This window comes from Capsicum annuum, chromosome 3 (genome assembly GCF_002878395.1).
Source record: "Capsicum annuum cultivar UCD-10X-F1 chromosome 3, UCD10Xv1.1, whole genome shotgun sequence".
Taxonomy (NCBI): Eukaryota; Viridiplantae; Streptophyta; class Magnoliopsida; order Solanales; family Solanaceae; genus Capsicum; species Capsicum annuum.
The window spans coordinates 148,432,600-148,453,674 of record NC_061113.1 but is presented as its reverse complement, the minus strand read 5'-3'; the positions used below and the strand labels follow the sequence as shown (position 1 = coordinate 148,453,674).

Genomic DNA, 21,075 nt, shown 5'->3' with positions numbered 1-21,075 from the left:
TTGAACAACAAAGCAAGTTGTTCGGGTTCAAACACTCTCTCTTTAATTTGTTTATCATGCCATCTTTTGGTCTTCTCCTTATATAGCTTGGCATTTTTGTAGGCATGAAGCATAAACTCATCAAGCTCATTCACCTATAATAATCATTTCTCCCCGCGGCTTTCATCTCAAGATTTAACTTTTTCACAGCCCAATATGCTTGATGTTCCAGCTCCACAAGCAGATGGAAAGCTTTACCATAAACCAAGAGATATAGAGACGTCCCAATGGGCGTCTTGTAAGCTATTCTATAAGCCTAAAGTGCATCATCTAACTTCTCATCTAAATCTTTGCACTGCCCATTCACAGTCTTTTATAGTATCTGCTTAATCTCCCGGTTGGACACCTCAACTTGTCCACTCATTTGTGGATGATACGCAGTGGGCACCTTATGCCTAACACCATATTTAGCTAAAAGATTCTTGAACCAAGTGTTATAAAGTGCGTACCTCCGTCACTGATTATAGCTCTCGAGGTGCTGAATATGGAAAATATGTTTTTTTCATAAACTTCAGCACTACTCCCGCATCATTAGTTGGACAAGTTACAGCTTTTACCCATTTTGAGACATAATCAATTGCCACAAGGATGTATAAATTGACATTAGAAGGTGTGAATAGTCCCATGAAATCAATACACCAAACATCAAATACTTCAATTTCTAGAATATTGTTGAGGGGCATCTCATGGCGTCTCAATATGGTACCCAACCTTTGCCATTTATCATAATTCTTCAAGAAAGCAATTGCATCCCTGAACAACGTAGCCCAGAAATAAATAGATTGCAGCACTTCTCTTGTAGTTCTTTCACCCCCATGATGGCCACCTTAAGGGGATGAATGACACTTTTGTAGTACTTATGGAAATTCAGCTTCCAAAACACATCTTCGTATAGTACCATCCGGACCCAGCTTGAAATGATAGGCCTCGTCCCAAATAAAAGCACGAGAATAATGAAACAATTTCTTTCTTTGTTGAATTGTACTTTCAAGAGGATAAAAGCTATTTGCCAACAAATTTACAATGTCCCTATACTAAGGAACTTCCCACTTCTTTATAGACAATAATTTTTCATCCAGAAACTCTTCTCGAATGCAGAGAGAATCATCAACAACATGATCATGAGTTTCTAACCTTGACAAATGGCCTGCTACTTGGTTTTTTGCTCTTTTACAATCACGAACCTCTAAGTCAAACTCTTGTAATAGAAAAATCCATCAGATTAATCTAGGCTTTGCATTCTTTTTATTGAAGAAATATTATATGGCCGTATGGTCAGTGTGAAAAATAACCTTTACGCCCACCAAATACGCTCTGAATTTATCAAATGCATACACCACCGCTAACATCTTCTTTTTTAGTGACTATATAATTAATTTGGGCATCGTTAAAGACTTTACTAGCATAGTAAATAGAGCAAAATACCTTCTCTTTTCTTTGCCCCAAAATAGCTCCTACAGCCATGCCACTAGCATTGCACATCAATTCAAATGGCAAATCCCAATCTGGAGAGATCAGAATAGGAGCTTCAATCAGCTTCTTTTTCATCTTCTCAAATGCTTCTTTACAATACGCCCCAAAATCAAACTTGGCCTTTTTTCTAAAAGTTTGCACATTGGGCTTGCAATCTTTGAGAAATCCTGAATAAAATATCTGTAGAAACCTGCATGCCCCAAGAAGCTTCGCACTCCTTTCATTGTGATTGGATATGGCAATTTTTCAATCACTTTAATTTTAGCCTGATCTACCTCAAGTCCTTTACATGACACGTTGTGGCCTAAAATGACTCCGTCCTTCACCAAGAAGTGGAACTTCTCCCAGTTCAACATCAAATTTATCTCTTCACATCGATTTAGGACTCGATCTAAATTCTGCAAGCATTTATTAAAAAATCACCATAAATAGAGAAATCATCCATGAATACCTCAACAAATTCTTTTACCATGTCGTAGAAGATTGCCATCATATATCTCTGAAATGTCGCAGGCGTATTACAGAGGCCAAAGGGCATATGTCTGAAAGAATAAGTACCATATGGGTAAGTAAAAGTCATCTTCTCTTGATCCTTAAGAGCAATGGTGATTTGATTATAGCCTTAGTAGCCATCAAGAAAATAGTAATACTTTTGCCCTACCAACCTATCCAGCATCTGATCAATGAAAGGAATAGGATAGTGATCCTTTCTTATGGCTTCATTTAGCATCTGGTAGTCAATACAAATTCTCCATCCAATCACCATATGAGTGGGGATTAGCTCATTCGCTTCATTAGTAACCACTTTATCCCACCTTTCTTTGGGACAGATGTATTGGGCTTACGCACTTGCTGTCTGAAATTGGATAAATAATCTGATTATCAAGCCATTTAATGACCTTTTTCCATACTATATCTTTCATCACCGAATTCAACCTACATTTTTGCTTTACTCTTGCCTTGAAACCTTCCACCATGTGTATTTTGTGCATGCAAAAAGCTGGATTTATTCCTGTAATGTCAGATATTTTCCACCCAATTACCTTCTTTCTTCTTTTCAACACTGTTATTACTTTTTATACCTATATATCAAATAATCCTATAGACAAAATAATAGGCAAGGTAACATTATCACCAAGGTAAACATATTTCAAGTGATGAGAAAGAACCTTAAGGTCTAATTTTGGAGCTTCATCAATTAAAGCTTTGGGGGATGGACCAATAGGTCCATTCAATGACTCAAAAGGCAATTTTCTTATTTCAATGAGCGCCGAATTCATGACTTGGACTTATGCCAATGCTTTCACATCTCCATAAAGATCACGACCTACTAAATCTCACTCGAAGGGATCATCTGTCAATAATAGCCTCTGATCGGACTCAAGATCGATAACAGATATAGTTGCCAATTCCTCATATATAGCTGGCAATTTTAGCTCTTTGTACACATCAAAAACCTCCACTTTATCATGTGCTCTCATTGTTATTTTCCCTACCTCTACATCAATTAATTATTTTTTTGTTGCTAAGAAAGGTCATCCCAAAATAAATAGAACAACAGGATCAGCTTCGAAGTCATGAATTACAAAATCCATCGAAAAGATAAAGGATCCCACTTGCACAGAGAAATCTTTGATAATACCATCAGGACTAGCAAGGGACCTATCTTCCAATTATAAAACAATTATAGTTGGTTTGGGACTCCCAAGACCCATTTTTCGATACCACGATGTGGGCATAATATTGATGCTAGCCCCCAAATCACATAATCCACGTGCACTAATGGTCTGTCCAATGGTAATCTGCAAAATGAGACTACCTGGATCCTTTAGCTTTGTGGGAAATTTATTTGAATCTTAGATGTGCACTCCTCAGTAAGTGCAACTGCAACATATTCAGTCAACCAGTTCTTATTTGCAACTATATCCTTTAAGTATTTTGCATATTTTGGCACACTCTGCAGAATGTCAACAAGAGGCAAATTTACATGAACTTGCTTTAAAAGATCTAAGAACTTATAACTCACCTCCTCTTGATGCTTTCTTGCCCTTTGAGGAAAGGGTAAGGGGAGATTCATCTTCTTCACATGAATTTCATCACTTGCCATTTTTTCCTTAACTTTTTTCTCTGTATTATCTTTAGAATCATCATTAAAGACTGTTGGACTAACCTGCTCCTAAACTGTCTCCTTGGTTTGCAGCCCACTCCTTGTTGTAACCGTATTCACCTACTTAGGATTTACCTTTGTATCGCTAGGTAATGATCTTTGAGGTCTTATATTTTGTGCTCCTACAATTTGACCCATTTGCAACTCAAGAGTTCTAGTAAGCAATTGTTGACTCTTTAACTCCACTGCAAACTGTGCCAGTTGAGTCTTTATTTCTGCTACAAACTATGCTTGTTGAGCCATAAACTGCTTCATTAACTCCTCCATATTGCTAGCTTGAGCAGTTGCCTAATTATTATCAGTCGGCTATTGATTTGGTTGCACTGATCCATTGAACTAGTTTGCATTTTGTGCCTAATTTCTACCCTATGAGAAATTGGGATGGTTTCTCTAATTAGGATTATATGTGTTACCAAAATTCTACTGTCCTTGATGATTTACATTTCCCACGTAGCTGACAGAATTTGGATTAGCCGTACAAGCATCTTCTACATGCTCACCACTTCCACAAACCTTAGACCAAGAATTTGTCATTTGGACTGCATTAGTTGTGGCTGTTATTTGTGTAACTCCCAACTTTATGTTATTAAGCTGAGTAATCATATAATTTTGCATGGCTGCAATCTGTGCTTGTAATGCAGTGAACTTGTCTACCTCCAATACCCCTGCAACCTTCCTAGGAGTACTCCTTGAATCAGTATGCCAGTAAAGATTCGCGTGTGAAATCCGATTCAGCAGTGTGTACAATTCTTCATACGTCTTCTCAAGAGACTATCCACTTGCTGTTGAATCCAAGAGAATCTTCGTGTGTGGCTCCAATCCCTCAATGAAATTATGAACAAGAACATCATTGGACTGATGATGATGAGGGCAATTTCTGAGCATACCCTTAAACCTCTCCCAAGCTTGGTAGAGATTCTCTCCTTCTTTCGATATGAAACTTAAGATCTCACTCATTAAGCATGCAGTCTTCTCGGATGGAAAGAATTGAATAAGAAACTTTCGAGCTAGATCTTCCCATAAAGTGATGAAGAGTGATGGTTCAACAAGTAACCACCTTTTTGCTTCCTCCATTAGAGAGAAAGGAAAGAGTGTCAATCTGACATAATCAGAACTCACCCCTTCAGGAATGTAAGTATCGCTTATTTCTAAAAAGGTCTGTATGTGCTTCTGTGGATCTTTGTGTGAAAGGTCATGGAATTGCCCTACTAAATTCAGCAATTACACCATATTCTGCTTCAATTCAAATTGACCACTTGGTTCGGGCTTATGAATATTGTTCGTCACATGGTTCATGAGTGGGATTGCCACTTCATGAATAGGTCTAGTAGCTGGTAGAACATGAATAACTGGAATAACAGGAATAACAGGAGGCGGAACATTTTCAGCATTTGGATCAGCCGACTCATTCCTTTGTTCAGCCATTCTTCGCCTTTGTTAAAAGACCTATTCTGGTTTTGTAAAAGGCTCTGCCAATTCTTTATCTCTCGCCAGTCTTGGATTCAGTTAAACCTGCAAAAATTATGTCGCTAAGATCAAGTTGTTAACACTTAATATAGAAAGCAAAAAATTTAGCAATTTACTAATTATACTAGTCCCCCGCAACGACGCCAAAAATTGTTGTGACTCAAACGCACACACAAGTGCACGTGATCACACAAGTAATATAGTGATTTAGACAATCGGATATCATTTCCACGAGGACTGAACAACTAGAAATTTAACCAATTTTTAGTTTTAGACAATGACTATTAAGTGTTGTAAGGTATCAAGATAGTTTTGAAATTGAGAATAAAAATATAAATTAATAAATAAGAAATAAAATTTAATGACTAGAGCAAAGCACGCAATAGTTGTAAAAAATAATGATAAGAATTCTAGGGTTGAGGTTTTTCGAACAATCATACAAATCTCTATTCTTATAGCAGTCTAATTGGTTATCGGGTTGTTGGTTTGTAAGGTTTACGCTACGATTTTTGTCTCCCAGCCTCAAATATTCTATCTATTGAATATTGTAGCTACAACTCCCAAAAAGATACAACAATTCTTCTAGATTTATTAAGTAATCTTCTTGCAATTGAACAAAACAAGACTTTTAGGTATATCTCTATCCTAGATGCTAATTCAAATCCCTTATTTTATAAAAGGGTAAGAACCTTGCTCCTTCATTTCCTCATTCTAATGCACGATTCTTCTCCCAAATTCACATAGAAATATAAATTTATTCTAATGGCGGCCAGCATTAAAATATTAAACTCAAGAAATTAAGAACAACCCAGATGATAATCCAAAAAGAAACTAGTATAAAGAATATCAAGAGTAATCATATTCTTTGCCTCAACCCCAGAACTAGGGTATTTAGCCACTCATATGTGAATTTAACATAAAAAATAAGCAATTAATCATACCAAGAATAAATCTTGAAGTAAAGAAGTTGAAAAGAATATCTAAGAACCCTAAAAGAGAGAACTTTTTTGCTTTTCCGCCACTCCTCTGCTTGCCAAAAATTACCCCAAATTATCCTGGATTTTTCTTTTTATAGCAGGGAAAAAATATAAAAAATCTTCCCTATTTTACCAGACGGTGCGTCGCTCCATGCCCTCCAATGCCATTTCATATCAAAATCTGGGCAATTGCGGAATTCAATTATTCAATGAAATTGTGAAATACACCCTCACTGTGACGTGCCCTATGGCGGTGAGCCACTGGATTTAGACAATTATGAAATATCCTTCCTCTGCGATGCGCTGAACTTCTAGGTCACATAATTTGACAATTGGGCCTGCACTGCGATACGTTGAAATTGCGAACCTACACTGGAAAGTGACAACCGTGACTTTCTTCTTCTCTGTGACGTGCCATAATTGCAAACCAACATTGGATTTTGCTAAATGGGAATTTTAGCCTCTCCTCGACGTGCCATAATCATGCTTCTCCACTAGAATTCGACCAATGCTATTTTATTTATTAGCGTGACGCGGAGTTCCTGCAAATGGGAATTTTTGACTTCCAGCTTGCCTTTTTGAGCTATATTTCAATACCTTTTATTCTTTCAATCATTCCATATTATCATTATATCCAATTGCATCCAATTCTTCAAGATTTTAGCCTGAAAGCACTAATCATATCTATTAGGCACAAAAAGGAATTAAAGTTGAAATATACTCATGAATTTATATAAAAGTTCTCAAAACAAGTCTAAATCTGGGTTCATATTGGTGAAAAAAGTAGCAGCAGATGAAGAAAAAGGTAAGGAGAAAGAAAAATCTGATGAATAAGAAAAAAAAGCTGACAAAGAAAAAGTTGAGAAAGAAGCAATAGGTGAAGAAAAAGAAGAAGCTGAGGAAGAAAAGGAAGTTGAGAAAGAAACAGCTGCTGGAGGTGAAGAAAAAAAAAGAAGCTGAGAAAGAAAAGGAAGCTGAAGAAGCAGTAGCTTCTGCAGATACTAAAAAAGAAGGAAAACAAGATGAGAATAAAGCAGCAGCTACAGATATTGAGAAAAAATGAGATGAAGTTAAAGATGGGAAGGAATAAGCAATAGACAAAGAATAAAGAGAACAGGAAGAAGAAAAAGAAGAAGCATACAAAAAAAATGTGGTCATGGATATCGTTGATGAAATCAACAGTAACATTTGTGTTAAAGAGGAACATAGGAAAAAAGACATTTGAATGTTAATATTGTTAATGTGTTGTTGAATGATGAGTTGTTAGTATATGATAATTTTTTTTATTTTACAAATATGAAGGTTGAAGGATCTGGTGGTAGGATATGACAAACATTCTTTTATTTTATGAAATTTGTTATGATTCTGCTCTAAATCTGCTTTTATCAAACTGTATTGTTGCATGAAATTTGAATATGCATTGTGTTGTCATAATTTGTAGTGTTTATACTTTACATCATAGAATGCATATTTAATCTATCGTATAGTGCTTTCATAGTCTATCATTACCATGCTACTCGATTTTAAGTTTATGGATTGTTTGATCAACTATGATTCTATGAAAAACAGTATTAACATTATAGAAAAATAGAAGTATTTTTATTTTTTCAATATCACTACATCCATGCTACACTTTTCTAAAGAACGAATATTAGCATTATAGCACATAACATCATTTTTAGGTCATTCTCCCTTTCTTTGGCCAAAATAAATTTTCGTTTTAGTTGATCCCTCTCTATTTGGGTGTTATGTAGCAATACTTTCAAGTGATCCCTCTATCCTTCGGCTTCTTTGAACAAAATCATGAGAAAATCTCTATTTTCTTCACATTCTTGGAACCTTTGTAGTAGATTAAATTTTGTCAAGCCACAAAAATTTGATGTCTCAGGTTCCGGACTCAATATTGATGGACTGCTTGGAGGTGATAGCTCATCCAGCCAATTAAAAAATGAGCATGCGCCATTATCCTAGAAAATAAATTATAATTACATAACGATTAACTTAACATTATAAAAAAGACATACACGGCTCACTTTCGCAATTGCACAATTAAAAAATTTGCAACCTAGATTTGAGTTCGTGCGTGACGTCATCAAAACAACCGCATTCCCACAATGGCAAATTAATGTCTTTTTAGAATTGGATGTTTGAGATACTTGAGACATTGTAGAATTTTTAAATAAAAACAAAGAGGATGAAATAAAATTATGAGGGATGGACGACTTTATATATGAAGTAAAAAATAAGTGTTAAGTACAAAATTAGTCGTTTGTTACCGTTGGAACAGTAATTTTATTTTTGGAACTGGTAGTGACACTTAATAGACTGTCGTAGATCATGATCTATGTCAGCCATCAATGAGTTACTAAAGTCTACCGTAGACACGTGTAATCGATGGACCTTTAATAACATGTTTAAAAAAATATCAGTAAAAGATATACTTGTGCTTTGAGGGTCCATCGATTCGCCCGGTCTATCATAGACCTGCACATTTAGGAGTACATCGATGGATCTCCTAATTATGCGTAGACCACGATGATCTATGTACATTACTATAGACCAACACTTGTATGTTGTTTAAAAAAGAATAAATAAATTAAAAATAAATGTAGTGTGGGTTTCTACACATGTGAAGGAGTGTAAACAAGTCACACAATCATATTAGAGCTTATACAAATTAGGGGTGGTGTATTAATGAGTGTGTGGATGGGTAGTGCTTGAATTTTCAATATCCTAAGAATAATGTTTGTCAAAGCACAAGTATGTTTTGAGGATATATTTGTTCAACCACTATCCATTCCACATACTCTTTTGATTTAAGAGTAGTGATTGAAGGAGTATGGGGAATGTGTAGTCATCAAATACAAAATATATCCTTGAAACATACTTGTGCTTTGAAAAATATTACTCTTAGGATATTGAACATTCAACTACTACCCATCCACACACTCCTTAATACACCACCCCTAATTTGTATAAGCTCTAATAAAATTGTGTGACTTGTTTACACTCCTTCATATGTGTAGAAACCCACACTATATTTATTTTTAATTTATTTATTTATTTTTAAACAACATCCAAGTGTTGGTCTATAGCAGTGTACATAGATCATCATGGTCTACGCATAATTAGGAGATCCATCGATGTACTCCTAAAAGTGCAGGTCTACGATAGACCAGACGAATCGATAAACCCTCAAAGCACAAGTATATATTTTACTGATATTTGACATGGGCCAACATCGATGAAAGTCTATTAAGCGTCACCAATAGTTCAAGATTATCTATTTAAATCATATTTAATTTAATTATTTTCTTCAAAAAGCCCCAAAATATGTTATTATCAGTTTAAATTATTTTTAATTTAATTATTTTCTTTCACCAGCTCCAAAACATGTTATTATCAGTTTAAATCATTTTTAATTTAATTATTTTCTTTCACCACCTCCAAAACATGTGATTATCTGTTTATATCATTTTTACTTTAATTATTTTATCCCACCAGCCCTAAAACATGTTATTATCTGTTTATATCATTTTTAATTTACTTATTCTATTCCACCAGCCCCAAAACATATTATTATCTATTTATATTATTTTTAATTTAATTATTTTATTCCACCAGCCCCAAAATATGTTATTATCTATTTTAATTTAACTGATGGCCCATCAATTCAAATGATCAATGCTCGAATACTATGTTAGGTCGAGGACAGATGGAGTATACGATCGATGATAGACTATATATTACTTTTTACTATACAATCGATGATATACTACATATAATATACGATCTGACAATGCATAAATATTTGAAACGTTGTTTAAACAGATAAATAACCACCACAAAAAAGAGGAAAAACATAATGTACAAACTGAAATATTTATATTGATTGAACCTGTTCATTGCATTACATGGATTTTAAGAAAAAAAGGCAAAATTGAAGAAGCTTTCTTCTAACAAAATTCTATTAAGAAAGTTTCTTCAGCAATGATCAATACAAAAAAATTTAAATACATAAAATAAAATAAAAACCTAAACTAAATTAAGGGGATGGTGGGGGTGATGTAGTCATTGCCATTCATGCCAAGCCTCTCTAGAATTGCTCGGAGAAAACGAGCAACACATTGGAGCTCATGCTCCAAGTATGCTTGCTCTTTCCCCAAGCCGCAGCAGATCATAGTGACGAGGCGGAACTCGTCTGATTGGGCAAAGGGGAATCTAGCGACCAGTCATGATTTTAATTTTGGGAAGAAGATGAGGGTTTATGGTGTGTTGGGTTTAGGTACAACTGAAGGGTTACGTAGAAATAGTCACTTTACTTATAGACCTGTAGAAGGCGTCCTTTCATATTTCCACCCAACGGTCAGTCGATACATGTGAGAATAGAAAATGTTTGGCTTGCGTATACCAGCGGTTTTTCTTATGAACATATGTTTTTATAGCTTTTAATTAAATGGGAACAGGTAACAATGATTCAATGCATCGATTGGAGAGATAAGGCGGTAAAAAGACTCACATAGCATGTTTGATGAGTAATCATATAACTAATACATAATATTTTATAGATCGTGTGAAAGATATACTGTAGAATTTATATAGTCTATCCTAGACAAAGCTTTAAGTCGATTACAACTGAACATTAAATTCTACAGAAATGTACATTTATCCCCCAAAACAGTAGCTTTACAATTGTGATTTGTTGGCCATTCTACATGTGATTTTTTTGTGCCCGAATTTCTTGCATATTGAAAACTTATTCCTCTTTTTGGACTTGAATGTCTCACCGATGCCCTTAACGTGTTTGACTTTCTTCCTTACGATTTTGGGATCATAGGGGGTGGAGAAATCTTAGTGTTTTGCATTTCCTATGGCACAGTCCATTAGGCCTCTAGAGGGACAACGTTAATAGCTTCTGAGTATGCGAGGAGGTAAGTTTCAGCTTTATAAATTGGTGAAAAGTACTTGTAGATGAAGTTACCATAACCTACGCCATCACCATACTTTGCTCGAAAAGGTTCCATCACATGTTCGCACAACATTTTCACTAAGTTAAATTTCTGACATGAACAACTCCTCTCCAAGAGATTGACCTTGGCAATAACATCGTTGCCGAACACCGTGAATTGGTCGAGATCCCCATTTGCATTAGTCACATACAAGGAATCGCTCGCACTCTTGTTATCCTTTAGGATCCTTTCCGCACGAGGCACAAATTTATTATTTTTACCATTGACAAAGGCATGTCGCTCCCTAAACTTTTCACCAAATTTTCTAGCAATTGAATTGAATATGTGTTACATGGGGTACTCTCGTTCATCCATCAACACCGAGTTGAGCAACTCAATGATGTTTGTAGTCATCACATCGTACCTATTGCCCAGGAAGTGTGCTCTACTCCATTTCTCAAAACTAAGCATGTTTTCAAGGACATGTGCTGCCTCAGGGCAATTAATCTTCAATTCAGCAAAATTCTCGCTAAACTCATTAATATTATAAGCCTTTTCTGCAACATAGAACAGATAAAGATGTTCTCCACAGTGCTAATTTACACATAGATTTTCAGCGAGGTGCCTCATGCAAAGTCCATGATATGCACGACTGTAAACAAGGGAGAAGACATTGACAATGCTAATGTGCCTATCACACATAGATCTAGTTCATCTTCTACTATAGACTTCAACTTCTGGAAGAAGAAGGTCCAAGAAGCATCGTTCTCTTTATCCATGACATAAAAGGCTATTGGAAAGATATGATTTTTGCTGTCTTGTGCAACGACACTTGGCAACACACCCCCGTACTTGCCACACAAATATGTGCCATCGACGGCAATTACCTTTCTCATATAGGTATATCCCCGTATGCAAGCTTCGAATGCTAAGAAGTAGTAAACGAATGATCCATCCATCCAGTTTACCATGATAGGGTAAGAAGACCCGAGATTCAATAACTTTACCATGTGTGAAAAAGTTGGCAAGCAAGCATATTCGTGCTTCGATGTTCTGCGAATGATGTTCTTCGCAATTACACTTCCTTTCCAACACATCCAATAGCTTGTGTTGCAACGCATCTCCTTAAACACAATCTTTTAAATTTCTCTTATGCTTGGACCCTTACCATCTCAAAAATGATTTACGCATAGTAAAGCAATCAATTAGGAGGAGATTCTCTTATGCATGCGGTGGTGTGTTCAACATCGCACGTATGCAACCCGACATACTTGTATATGCAAAATCTGTCTGAGGTTTCATATTTTTTTGCCCGCAACATCCAGCCACGACCACGAGATAAGTATTTCACCTTCATGAATTTGGTGTAGCTCTTCTCCATACAATAATCAAAAGACTGTCTCACCGTTGCTGCGTCTAGTAGCTTTTTCTTGTCGACAAATGTTTGATCACAATAGAAATTGGTTCCGCCGGTGAAGAAATATCCTGGTTGTGATCCCATTCCACAGTTTTCTTCATTATCTTGTCGGTCTAATAAAACGTCTTTCACATGCATAGAATCATCTTCCATATTAATTAAATAATCGTCATCGTTCTCGTAATCATTCAAATCATCGTCGACTATTGGGCACTGAGGTGGGGGTGGTGATGAATTCAGCGGTCCTTTAAAGGACCACTCAACTACATTTATCCTCAAAATAGGCATAAGCCCATCTACATCAACTTCCATCATGTATGTCAGCATATGTACATCGTTATTTATGATCGTAGGATTCACATTTTCCCTCGAATGCATTAGATAACTAATCACCACGTTGTTCGATGCGCAATCTAGATCCCTGCTCTGCATTACGCTTGTAACCAATTAATTCGTCGTACGAACTGGTACGGCAAACAGGAATAGGCATTTTCACTTTGGTAAAAGATTTCCACTTCCAACATTTGGGAGTCTCTACCCATTCTCCCATGAAATCACCAAAAACCAGAACAAATTCTGCAATAGACATCCTAGAATTATGCTTTGGTCAACGATCGATTATGTTTATGGTTTAGTTTGGGTTATATGCACGGTCGATGAATGACGATAAGTGGTCGATGACTGGGCAGATATCCGTACGAAAACCTTGAAATAGGAAATATTGCTTCTAATCAATGATCGCTGGGTTTATGGAATGGAGAAATGAACTTGGAGTCGCCTGAGCTGCTGTAATGTACTTTTTAAAGTGGTTTTGAGTAATGTGAGTGATTTAAAGCTTTTTAACAATGGTGGAAAGTTTGTTTGGGAAAATAAGAAACAAATGGGCTAACAATGGATGCAATGGACAAGCTTATGATGTTTGTGGACTGATTTACAGTTGATCGCCGAAAAATAACATCGTAAAAGTGGCCGGAATCGGAGTTTTTTAGTAGAAAAAACAATTACCTTCTATTTTTAGCTTTTGAAATTTTTTTTTTAAATATTTTTGGAAACTTAGATATTTTTTTATATATAATGGTAGATGATGGAGTGGATTGAAGTGTATTATTAGAAACTTGTGGGTGAATTTATTAAGTTGAAAATATTGAGTTAAAGTGAATTATTATGAAACTTATGGGTGAAGTTGTTAAGTTGAAAAAGTTAGTGGTGATGTGAAATTAAGCGGGTACATGGTCAATTTTTTCAACCTTGTGTCTGTTTGGTAAAATAGTTTTCAAAATGGCCTTTTTGGTATAAAGCCCCTACACACATGATCAGAAGGGTGTAAAATGTTGTATTTTAATGGGTAGAAAGGTTCAAATGACCAAAGGCTAATTAGAAGTGTCCACTTTACAAACGGAAACAAGTATAAGTATCCAGCAGACCATTTCACCGGAAAAAAAATGATCCAGGAAGAACCTGGTGTTATACAATTATTTTGTTCTAACTTCGCAACAGTTTTATTCAAGTACTTTCTGCACTAGATGGTTCATGTATTCTCCAAGGACCAACATTTTAGGGAAAAAAGGTACCTAAGGGAATGCTAAAAGCATACAATGGAGAAAAAAGTTTATCTCTGGCCAACTTCGAAGTGAGAAGATAAATGAAAATATCTGAGTACTTAAAGCAGCAGCAGCAGCTAATAGAGTTAGAAAAGGGTAATATCTATTCAAAGGCTGCTGCCGAATGTCTATCAGAGCTTGAAAGATGGAAACTTTTGTCCGCAAACCATGCTCTTGTCGGTAAGCCAACTTACTCGCTCTGGGTGTTTACACCTAACCAATGATGCATGACATGTGTTTGACCTTATACAATTATAACTTAACCACAGGTAATTAATATATATTTATACTTTATTAAATCATTTAACTATGGTAAGATGAACTGCTTAGGTATAAACACCAGGTAAGGATAAATATTTACCCGACTTTGAACTTGTGTCCTCACAAGTTAATTATATCCATTATGTTGCAGCAATGATAATGAACCAACCCGTCTTTTTCTTTCAATGAGAACATGATCAATTTATCGTACCTGAAGATAAAGCATCAGCGTCCTTTAACATCATTGGAAGTGTGATAAGGTTTACAACAACATATCAAGTGTGATCCACAAGTGGGATCTAGGGAGGGTGGGGTACAGACCTTGCTTCAGTGTGATCCCACAACTTTGGCAAGGTTTCCTGATTACATAATCTCCTTTTTGTGTTTCTTATTATTGTATAAGCTCTTTCACGTTTGCAGTTGTTAAATGCTAGGTACTGGTTGTTGGCTGCATATAGTTCCTTAAGGCTTTGTTAAGAGATTGTCATACATCCCAGTCTATTTTACTCCACATATTTCCATTTGGCGTTGTTTAAATTGTGGAACCATTAGTTAATATCAGTAAATCCCCGTGATGTATAAGATTATCAACTAACGGGGCTTAAATAAAGGGAAGCATAAACGCCTACAATGCTATGGCTTTATGATTCAATAATCTCCATTCATTTGCCAAATTTTTGCACACTGACTACTGGGTGTTTAATATTTACTTTCAAATGTCCAGAAATGGTGAATCCAACAATTTGGCTGACTTAACTCTATGGTTTTTTAATTCTTTGTTGTTGATTCAGTTTGATATTTGACTCTACATGGTTGAGTTGGCCAAGCACTAGTTTGATTATTTTACCCCCTTGTGTACTTACAAGGTAGGTAATGAAAGCTGAGCAAATTATGAATTAACGCTGGAACGTTGACAGTCTTAAAGTCTACGGCATTTTAGAGACTTCGGGAATATGCTTACTTAGTCGACAAAATTGTTCATACTTGTCTCAGTTTTGGTGTGGCAAGCAAAACTGAAGATCTGCCATCAAAGCTGATGCTACTCATGCTAGGAATACGTGATTTAACTTGATCAGTTTATCTTGACCAGCTAGTTGGCATTTTACTCCCGAAATTGTAGTAGTATTTAAATGAGGTGGTTGGCAAATACTGGAGAGACATGATCTAAGAGGTATTATTTTAGAAGTTGCCTCTGGGATTTCATGTGAACAGAAATGGTTAAATTTATCCTCAAAATTTTGCTTCTACCATTCAGTTTAAATTTTTCAAGAATTGGGGATCCTGTCTAACAACATACTTTACTTCTTAAGCTCTTGCTTCTGTTGGACATGCCATTTTTACTTATTTAAGTATATGCTGGATCCGTGGCTCTTTCCTATGAGAAACGCTTTTACTGAATTTGGACTTTGCTAGAGCCAAACTGGTATAAGCAAAGTGGAGGCTTGATTGGGTTGTGGCTTAAATATCTTGTCCCTTTATTGGGTGTCCAATTGTGTATACCGGAAAATAGTGTGGATTTCTTAACTTCTTGGCATGAATTGTACTTATCCAAATCTTCCACTTGTGGTAGTATGATGGGTTATATGGAGGGAAAGAAATGCTTTTTTTTTTTTGTTACTTCAAGAAGGATAATGTAATAATCTCAGGCCCAAGTGTATGGTTTTGCTTAGTTTTGGTGCAACAAAGCTATGGCAGTTGTTTAAAACTGGAGGCTATTGTTGACTTTATTTGCTGTTTACACACATTGTAACGTTCTTGTTTTGGATGTAATTCTGCTCCAACATTCCCTTAACCCAGGTACTTTCTCACATCTATAATCTCTTTATTACTTTGGAGGAAAAATAAAAAATCCGGTTCCTTGTATGGTTTAGAAACAGTATTTAGAAAACTAGTATATGTGGTTGGTTGTTGAGCACAAGAAACTGGTATAGGGCATGTGCTTTTATCAGAAAAAACTTGTAGTGGTGAAGTTACTGGCGAACTGACATGGAGATCAGTGTGGAATGTCTAACTGCTTTATTTATTACTAAAATAAATATAGTCATTTAAAACAAAAAGAGATTACTGTTAATGTTCATGTGAATCTCCCTTTAATTTATTTGTCTCATCCTGATAAAACATAGTTTTTATTTCATTCGAAGAATCCACAGAGCCAGAGTTCGTCGCTCCATTTGTGAAGTAGATTTTAGTCAGAATAACTAGTTGCTGGAGTTTGTAATACAGAATTGTGTCCTCTTTAGTAACATTTTGTGCATATCAATTTCCAGGGTATCATACATATGAGATTGTGTGTTCTACTTTGTGCATGGTTTTTCGTATCTAAAACATTGAGCAACTTTATTTGAAAAAACGCAATGGTACTTTTCACCACTTCGAGAACATAGGATTCTCGTTCACTGTCTGCACATGGGACATAGTATGAAGTAGTTCTCTATATCCCATTTTTTAACTTGCACTTACTTTTGGATTGATGGTAAGATCTTCAACTTTTCTTCTTTACCTAATGATTGGCAGTTGGATTAAGTATACAATTCTCAATGATGTTAATGTTGCTATATACTTCAGTTTTTAGTTTAATTTCTAAAAAGCTGTAGTTATTGGTAGCAGTTGCATCCTAAAGGACAGTCAATGAAGTTCACCGCTAACAAAGGTTAATTCATTTAGTTGCTTGTAAAATATTGTGTGATAACTTGTCTTTTTGTAAGATACAAAAAAGGATATTTCGAGGGTGTATGAAAATTTCACCTTGAGGCTCATCTCTGATGGATGATTAATTCACGTACTTAATTACACTTTCCCTATTTGCTCCATCATTCATCAAGCAGGTCATTGCATGTCGGCAAAAATTGACAACATGGTTTTCATCTTTGAGGGGAAAAAATGATGCTGTAATTAGCCTGTCGCCTGTTGTATCGTTGCTGGGGCAGAACACTGAAGCCTGGCGGGATTCTATCACATGGTGGGCACATCACCGGATAAAGTAGTAACTAACAAGCTGGGACGGAGTTTCAGGAACCACCGTAAAAGAACTCTGTTTCCTTTGTACCCAGCTAACTAGTACTGTACTTCTCAGAAGCTGCTGGATACTTATGGATTTATTTCTCTGGAGCTTCAGTTAGCAAATATCTAAGAAATACTCTATTAACCTTTCCGTTATTGCAGTATGTTTAATGCCAATAGATTATCATCATAACATAGTTTGTATCCAAAATCTGTATCAATCATGATAAGAAATCAACGTTGATGTATGATTTTATTTGGCAAATTTGTTGATTCTCAGTGATCACCCGGAATTAGTTCTCGGTAGAGTATTTCATGCTGTGAGCTTTATGGTATTGTGGGCAACTGGAATACCTTGCTAGTTGCTGGAAAAGTTGTTTACACCCTCCATTTGTTAATCTAGGTTATGGCCTTACGGTATCTTCTTCATTTGTCTTTTTTCTAAAATTATAAAAAAAAAAAAAAAAAATTATTTCCTTCACTTTGGAAAAGAAAAAAATATTTCTCCGCATTTTTCTGTATCCATCAAATCTCAGTAGTACACACTATCTCAAATATATCCTTATGATTTTGTCGAGTTTGGTTTATGCTTTTTTTTTTTTGTGGAATATGAAAATAGGCTCAAAGCACTTGTGGTTTTCGAACTAGGCAAATCATTAACATTTACAAAAAGGAAGAATTTTACCTTTTAACAATGAGCCGCTCTTCCTCTTATATATACAAGGAAATGCGTAAACGTAGAGACCGTAATTTGAAAAAGAGAAGTGATCATGGAAATGGGAATTGGCCAAATTCATTGGTGGATCCACTTTGGTCCATGACAAAGGAATTCTGGCTGAAGCTGTCCAAGTACCCACCAGACACCGAAGTGTCCACAAAAACAGAAGGCATATTGACACTGAGAGGATCATAATCCAAGAGTGGACAATTAGAAGCTGTGCTGCTGGGCTTGGCTTCATAGTAAGCAAGATGAGCTCTAGTAACCATCAGATCTTGTTGTAGCTCCACCATCTTCCGCTGCAAAGACGCTATGGCTCCAATGCAACCGTAAACTGGGTCCCTGAGCCTCACCTCAGCCTCATAGACCAGCGAGTTGACTGTGTCTTCTCGCTGGTCCTCTGGCACTTCATTCAGAATCTTGATCACGTTGCTTGCTCCGAACACCTTGTGGACGTTAGCGAACTTCTTGGGCTCGTCCGATCGGAAATATGGGGCAAATTGGCAATTGGGAGTGCACCTTCTCTTCAAGAACTTACAAGCTGCACAAGAAGAGCTTGAACGAGGCTCATTACTCTTCATGGCTCCCTTTTCCGCAAACTTCAAATTCACACGACTTCGGCTCTTCTTTTATAGGGTTCAACCAATGTCTTACTCTAGGTATACATGGACTTCAATACTGCAAAATTGGCAAGGCCTGTTATCGCAGTTGGTAAGAGCGTTTTGATAATAGTGCGAAGGTCGCAGGTTCGTAACCTGCATGGGCCAAACTTTTTATGTTTTTCGTCCGGGTTATATTGAATGGTCGGTCCGTCTTTTCTTTTCTTGGTTAATGGTCATAGCAACCGGAATACAGACCCCTTTTACTGACAAATAGAGTTAATTTCTCAAAATATTATTGAATTTATGTAAATATTCCATAAAGTAATTTTTATCTAAAATTTATATATATGTACTTACTAAAATTACCTAATTACATTATATACTAATTTGCTAAAATATTTACACATATCTCAAATTATATATATAAATTCCTTTACTTTCAACTTTCTCTTTCTTAAACATTATACATCTCACAATTCCAATATCTCTTCTGTAATTCACTCCCCCATATGCTCCCACATAAATCCCTTTCCTTTTAACTCTCTCTTTTTTAATCATTACACATGTGAAACACTGATTTTGGTAAAAAAAAAAAATAATACAATATTTTTGAGGTATTCTTCTTCATCCTCTGTACAATTATTTCTTGAAAATATTTATTTTTCTGTCGTAAAGTTGAGATCTTTACTAAGATTTGGTGTTTCTGTTATTAAAATAATTGTATTTGATCTTTGGATTTGATGTAAATATTTGAGCTTTTGCTTCAAGATTGAATTTTTATGTGTTTTTCCTGTTCTTGATTTTGTTGAATATGGTAATTGTGTTTTTCACTTTTGTTGAATTAGCCATATAGTTAGGTAAATTACATTAATTTGATATTTTAGATCTAGGAAAGTATGCCAAATACTTGGATCTTCTTTTGATGATTGGTGTGTTCTTGTAGATTTGATTGAACTCCACTTTTTTATTATTTTGTGTTATTTCAGTTCTGGAAATGTTTAGTTAGATTTCAATAAATTCTGCTCTAAATATTGGGAGAAGATAGAATAATCTATGAATTTTGTGTATTTGCTGCTTAGTCCTGCTTCATTTTTTGGTGTGATTGACTTTCTTTCTAGATGATGATGTTTGAGGAAATGAGGTTCTGTGGCGATCTTGATTTCTTCCCTGCTCCGCTAAAGAAAGTGAAAGTGGAAGTGGTTGCCCCACAGAATCGGATTGAGCCGGATTCTGTGGTGGATGATGATTATAGTGATGAGGAGATTGATGTTTATTAGCCTAACTTTGATGTTCATGATCAATTCTATTTGCTGAGCTTATATTCTATGGTAATTTGCTCTTTAATGTTTTGAAGAAGTATTTGTTCTAAAGTTGGTTTATTTGTTGTTGTTCCTGCTAAATATACGAATGTATAATGTTTTATTATACATACCTATCAGTGTATAATGTTCTTTGAGGTTTTGAAGAAGTGTTTGTTCTAAATTTTTAATATTTCATTTGCTTCCTTTTTGTATAATATGTTAGCATACATTAAAGCCGATATATAATATGAAACTGTGCTATTCCAGTTAACTTACAAATCTATAATATGTTGTTATACATTCAAATCATTGTATAATGAAATTGTGTCAATCCAGTAAATATTCGAATGTATAATATTTTATTATACATTCTTCTATGTGTATAATGAAAACTGCCGCAATGACAGAAATATCATTTTTTTCTGGTTTTATTATTTTTAACATGTTTGTTTAATCCACTAACTCAGTTTACAAAAATTTATGCAGCTATGTACTGATTTGTCGTAACAACGACTGCAAGTGGGTGTTGGGGGCGTCTTCTATGAATGAATTGAAAATTAATGCTTATATGAAAAGTGGGTGTTGAAGGCATCTTATCCTTATTCATACTCCTTATACATATATTGTGGGTGTGTATATACTATGTAATTTGACAAATATTATAGTAAATAGTTGTTGAAACATAATGTGTATTACACAATTATATACATTAAACTTTCATATATATACATAATGAATGATATATTATTATACTTTATTAACATGCATACTTTATTAACATGCATAATGTTTTACTGACAACAATGACTTTTAACTGACTACATGTATTATTTTTTGTTTAAACAACATAAGAAATGGCAGACTTATGTAACATAATTCGTGATAATTTAAGTTGTCTTTTCCATTTTGTTTTATGTGTATGGTTATAGATTATACTTTCGTGTAAATGTATGATACATTCACAATGTATTTAATATAAAAAATACATTAAAAGTATGTTAATAATATATGATATAGTATTATAGTTTGTAAATATGTATGACGTTAAATATTTTCTTTATTTTCTATTAAGTCATGAACGCTTAACAACATGTATGATGTTA

At 35.2% G+C, this 21,075-nt stretch overlaps 1 protein-coding gene, 1 long non-coding RNA gene and 1 other non-coding gene across 3 annotated transcripts; 2 read left to right on the top strand and 1 right to left on the bottom strand.

The window, feature by feature from the left end:
* Positions 1-4,535: 4,535 nt before the first annotated feature.
* LOC124897518 lies at positions 4,536-4,642 on the top strand. Its single transcript, XR_007054230.1, has one exon. It is a non-coding gene; the product is annotated as a small nucleolar RNA R71 (small nucleolar RNA).
* Positions 4,643-17,082: 12,440 nt separating this feature from the next.
* Positions 17,083-18,827, bottom strand: LOC107866237 (LOB domain-containing protein 21-like). The gene is made up of 2 exons (XM_016712385.2): positions 18,037-18,827; positions 17,083-17,792 (listed from the first exon to the last, which is right to left on the bottom strand). The coding sequence occupies exon 1, from the start codon at positions 18,648-18,650 to the stop codon at positions 18,120-18,122; it is 531 nt and encodes a 176-aa protein (XP_016567871.2). The 5' UTR covers positions 18,651-18,827; the 3' UTR covers positions 17,083-17,792; positions 18,037-18,119.
* A 180-nt stretch (positions 18,828-19,007) lies between these two features.
* LOC107866236 lies at positions 19,008-20,729 on the top strand. The gene is made up of 3 exons (XR_001672821.2): positions 19,008-19,285; positions 19,790-19,999; positions 20,459-20,729. It is a non-coding gene; the product is annotated as an uncharacterized LOC107866236 (long non-coding RNA).
* The last annotated feature ends 346 nt before the right edge of the window (positions 20,730-21,075 follow it).